The sequence below is a fragment of the Cebus imitator genome, unplaced genomic scaffold (assembly GCF_001604975.1).
Source record: "Cebus imitator isolate Cc_AM_T3 unplaced genomic scaffold, Cebus_imitator-1.0 Scaffold314, whole genome shotgun sequence".
NCBI classification, from domain to species: Eukaryota; Metazoa; Chordata; class Mammalia; order Primates; family Cebidae; genus Cebus; species Cebus imitator.
Window position 1 is genome coordinate 2,650,544 of NW_016107629.1, and position 5,106 is coordinate 2,655,649.

Here is a 5,106-nt window from a genome sequence, read left to right on the forward strand (position 1 = left end):
AAAAAAAAAAAAAAAAAAGAAAATATTTTGAATCCCTTTAATAATAATGGTGTTAAAGGAGAGCACTAAAATGTCATGATGTAATTATACAGAGTTATGCTTCTAAGTTTATAATTTGATCTATAGTATATTTGAATCCATTTAACATCAGAGTTCCACTGAAATAGCTTGCTTGGCTCCATCTGTAAAAACACTACAATAATCTTTATTGAAAACATTCTGTAGTAGCTATCCTTGTTAACTTTGTTAACCTCTTTGCTCTTAAACCAAGAGACAGTAATTTTAATTGACGTATAAAGAGATATAAATTATTTACAATTATAGATACTTAATACTATCTGACAGCAAAGGATAAAAAGCAATGGGTTTGGGTTGAGTTTACTTGTTTTGTTTTTAACATAAATGGCCTATTTTCCTTCTGCTTATCAGGCTTAACAAAGGTCCTGTCTTGAGAACAAATAGGCAATTCCAGACTCTCCTGCTCCTTCTCCATATGAACTTTCACATAATAAGCCACTGAATGCTTATTACGTACAAAGTGTTGGCAGGCATCAAAGGAATATATAGATAAATAAAACAAATACTCCAGGAGAAGTAATGCCAGTATATAACTTAAATCTATTACTTATGAACTTTGTTGCTCTTTTTTCAAACTATTAGGAAGCAATGTCAATTATACAGAGAGGGGATAATCAGTTACTGGTCACATGTATGAGTGCAGCTGAGAGAATTTTCCCAACATAAGATGTAATCCATTGTGGCCTATTGTTATTTGTAGTTTTACACTTTTCTGTGTCTGATCTCTGATTCAAAATGGGACAACTCCCATCTTGATGGCCTTACTCTCATGCCTCAGAGTAGCCAAAAGTGTATGGTCCATTTACCTGGCTCACAATTGTTTACTTGAGTCCAGACTCTCAGGTGGGTTCCCAGTTGCATTTAGCCAGTCCTCACACCATAATTTACTTCTTGTGGTCTGATTCTGCCAGAGTCAATGACTAAGTCAAAAAAGATAATATATTCCTTGTAATATGTCCATGACTCTCACATTTGAAGCAAAGCCTATACTTTGACTTGCTGGCTATAACAAAATTTGAGGACGTTTACAACTAATCTATCAATATGTATATAATACAGACTTTAAAAATTCACACCCTCCTGTGTTTCTAATATTTGTACAATCAACATGCATTATCCATGTACAAAGAACAATTGCTTTTAAAAAGTTCATGTCAATTCCCTCTGCTAAATCTGCCTACCCAGATAGTTTGGACAGTTCTGAATCTAAAATCACCTGGTTTAATGTCTTCTAAAGGCAAGAAAACAGAATAATTCTCAAATAGCTAAAAATATACATACTAAGAATAATTTAAAAAACTTTTATTGAGCATTAATATGTTCCACAGATTATATTAATTAATTAATTAATCCTCACAACAACCCTAATAGATAATTATTCTTATCATTTTATAGTTAAGAAAACTGGGACACTAAGTTAAGTAACCTACCCTCAACGGCCCATGGTTAGATAGTCTATAAGTGGATTCCAATCCAGATTGTTTAACTCCAAAACCCAACCTATAGTTTATGCTACACTCCCACCTTTGATCTCTGCCTTCTAGGGCAAAGGAGCAAAAAACAAAGAAGACACAAAAAAGTTAAAAAACAAAATAATAAACAGCCTAGAAGTGACAGTAATTGAGTAAAGCAAAAAAGAAAAAAAGCAAATTTTGAAATTGCAACACTATGGTGGGGGAAGGGGGGGCCGGTGGGGAGGGAGGGACACGTGTGTGTTGAATGAATGAAATGAAATACATGGGACCTAAATATGCTCATTTCTTAGCTAGGAAAACTGAGGGTTGTGGGGGAGAATGCAAGATGACAATGAAACCTACAATTTCATAGTAAAAACCTGTTATTCTAAGCACTGACATTGACAAAGTCTTGTCCAGAATCATTTGACCATTCAAGGGCAGCAACAACAGACATCCTTTCTTTAACCATCACAGTAACTCTAACTCCACCAATACACAAGAAAAAGAATTCCTAAAACCAGCTCAAGTAGAGCAAAAAAATACTGAGCTTAGAAAATCAAAGCATGTGATTCTAGCATAGTGACTAGTTAGTTGTGTGTTCAGCAAATCACTTTTCTCTTCTGGGTTTCAGTTACCACAATTATAGAGGCAAAGGTTTTAACTAAATTAAGGTGTAACTGTCATCTGTAAGAATTATGTGAAACTTTAAGGAGGGAAAACTCCTGTAAAACGTGGAAAGACTCGGGGATGCATTTAAAATACAGCGAACTATGGGTTTTTTGGCGAGAATGTTCCCTTCTAAGCCGTCACACGCCCTGGCTAGAACGTAATACAGAATGGCTTCCAGGCCCTTGAGGCGCAGATGGCAAGGTCAAATCCAGCTTTCAACAATTCCAGCGGGCTGCGGCATTAACCTCTACGAGTATCATAATCGAAGTCAGAATTCTGGGGGTAAAAGCTGCGGCAGAGGAACGAGAAATCACTATCCTAGGTCATCAGAAATCTTAGTTCAGACCCTTCGGGTTGCAGAATGAAGCCCAGAGAGTGCGAGCGCCTTGCCCCATGTCACACAGCAGTTAGCACCGAGGTCGGGACTAGAAACTCGATCTTGCAGCTCCCCGCTCAAGCAAGCGGTCCAAGTGCAGCGAAGCAACAGAGAGGAGGGGCGGCTGCGTGGGGGGCCTGGCACGGAGCGCAGGGGCACCAGGGAGGACAGGGGTGCACCCCGGGTTACCTGTGTCGGCCCCCGCGCCGGCGTGCAGCAGTCTGACCTCCGGCCGCCGCCAGTCGCCACCCGGCCCGCGCCGCGCCACCTGCCGCAGGAGCAGCCGCACGCGCCGCGAGGCCGGGCCGCCGTGGCCTCCGGGTGCCCTGAGGAGAAGGAGCCGGGACTGCATGGGGCCGGGGACGCTGCCGGAGATGGCGAGGGGGCGCGGGGTCGAGCTGCGTCCGGGACAGGCAGCGAGAGGCGGTGGGGAGAAGGGGACAGGAAGCGGCACCTCGCCGAGTCCGCCGGAAACTCCTTCCCCCGGCGCAGCCGACTCAGTAGCCTTGGCCCGGCCTGGCTCGGCCCACGCGGGCAGAAGAAGCCTGCGGAGCTCCAGCCCAAAAAGCCGGTACCGTCCCGGGACGGCCGCGCTGCTGGCGTGCTGCGAGCTGCTGCTCTGGGATCCCGCACGCGCCTCGCAGTCCCTGAGACTGTTCACCTGGATTCACCAGGCCTGCACCCCGCTGTTGTCCTGCGATCCCACAAACTCTCAGGAGTTGAGGGAATGCCAAGGATTTTAGGAGCATCTGTCGTTGTGGCTTTTCAGATGCTTGCGCCAAGGCTTCGTTTCTTACTTAAGGGCCCAGTAAGTGTAGTCAGCTTTCGCTGTACTCACCTTCAGATTTCGAAAATGGAGAAAACATGCCCGAGATCATGGGCACTTTCACAACTATCTTGATTCACTGTAACCACACTAGTGTTTCCAAACTGTACGTGAAAGCTTTACCCCTTGTGCTTTTGGCGGTAGTTGTTTCTGTGTTTGATTACCGCTTCCTAAATTCCAAGGAAAAAATTCACATCTTAATGATAGATGGAAGTTGCTCAAAGATCAGAAAGGATCCAGATCAAGCACTTTTCCAGTCATGCTGTAATACAAAAGTTATATAAAGATAATGTATGTCTTTAGTAAAGGAAAAAGTAGGACACTAGCTAAGGCTGCCTCCCTCTCATACATTCCAGCATCGGAAACGGTCCTACCACAAAGCAAACTAAGCCTAATATAATTAGACTGCATCCCCAAAATGTCACGGGTGAATTGACAAAGGCAAAATGTTTGAGACAAGTTATACAGAGCAAACATCAAACAAAAAGAATGCAGAAGACCTCACTTTCAGCTAAAGACCTTGCTAATTCTAGAACTGCCACTGTCGAAATACATAGCACCTACCCTGCACCTAACCCTGTGATGGGTGCTGAGAAGAGAGTGATAGAGAGGAGGCTATAAAAGACAAACAAAGCTAGGTAAGGAAGACTTCCAGCATCCAGCAGAAGGACTTTAACTTGAGGAAAGAGGGCTGAAACAAGCTTCTAACCTAGATGAGAAGACAGTGAAAATAAAGGTAATAAATATTTGCACAATACATTATGACATGGTTTCATGTGTATCTTCTCATTTAATCCTCATAGCAACCCTAAGACAAATTTAGGATGTAAGTTTATGAAATGCTTTTCCCACTTTGAGCACATCCTATACATCAGGCATTGTGCTGAAGATTTCAGTGAATTATGAAAATGCTTTATGCTCCACATAAAAATGCTTTGATTGAGGTACTATTATTATCTTCCATTTTACAGATGCAGAAACTGAGGCTGGAAGAATTAAATACCTTGGTCAAGACATCTCCATTTAATCTCACTGGAACTCAGTAGCACCTGAAAGAATGGGAGAACAATCTAAGACAGTTTTGCAAAATGATTGATGCACTAAGAGCTCTTGGAGTTAAGACAACGGAGAGATTGACACAAGTTAGAGCATTTAGCAACATTTTTTGCTTAGTTTTATTTTTTTAGAGACAACATCTCACTCTGTTGCCCAGGCTGGAGTGCAGTGGCACTATCATAGATCACGGCAACCTCAAACTCCTGGGCTCAAGTGATCCTCCTGCTTAGCCTCCCTAGTAGCTGAGACTACAGGTATGCACCGCTGTGCCTGGCTAATTTTTGTGGGTTTTATTTTGTTTGTTTTGGGGGAGTTTATTGGGGGAGGGGGTTGAGATGGATCCTTGCTCTGCCACCTAGGCTGGTATGCAATGGCGCAATCTCAGCTCACTGCAACCTCCACCTCCCAGGCTCGAGTGATTCTCCTGCTTCAGCCTCCTGAATACCTGGGATTTGTATTTAGCCACTACACTCAGCTAATTTTTGTATTTTTAGTAGAGATGGGATTTCACCATGTTGCCCAGGCTGGTCTCGAACTCCTGCTCTCAGGTGATCCACACGCCTTGGCCTCCCAAAGTGCTGGGATTATAGGTGTGAGCCACCGTGCCGCCATGCTTTTGTCTTTGTAGCAAAGGAGTCTTGCAA

The 5,106-nt window shown here is 43.2% G+C and overlaps 1 protein-coding gene across 4 annotated transcripts in view; it reads right to left on the reverse strand.

The window, feature by feature from the left end:
* The window catches only part of VWA8 (von Willebrand factor A domain containing 8), a 386,591-nt gene extending 383,564 nt beyond the window's left edge, over positions 1-3,027 (reverse strand). For 2 of the 4 annotated variants that reach the window (XM_037729667.1, XM_017503777.2), the window contains exon 1: positions 2,770-3,027. In XM_037729667.1, coding sequence (XP_037585595.1) covers positions 2,770-2,932 — 163 coding nt within the window. In that variant the 5' untranslated portion in view covers positions 2,933-3,027. Of the gene's footprint in view, positions 1-884; positions 1,095-2,769 lie in introns of those variants that run through there. The other 2 variants (XM_017503778.2, XM_017503779.2) reach the window with 2 other exon arrangements.
* Positions 3,028-5,106: the final 2,079 nt, after the last annotated feature.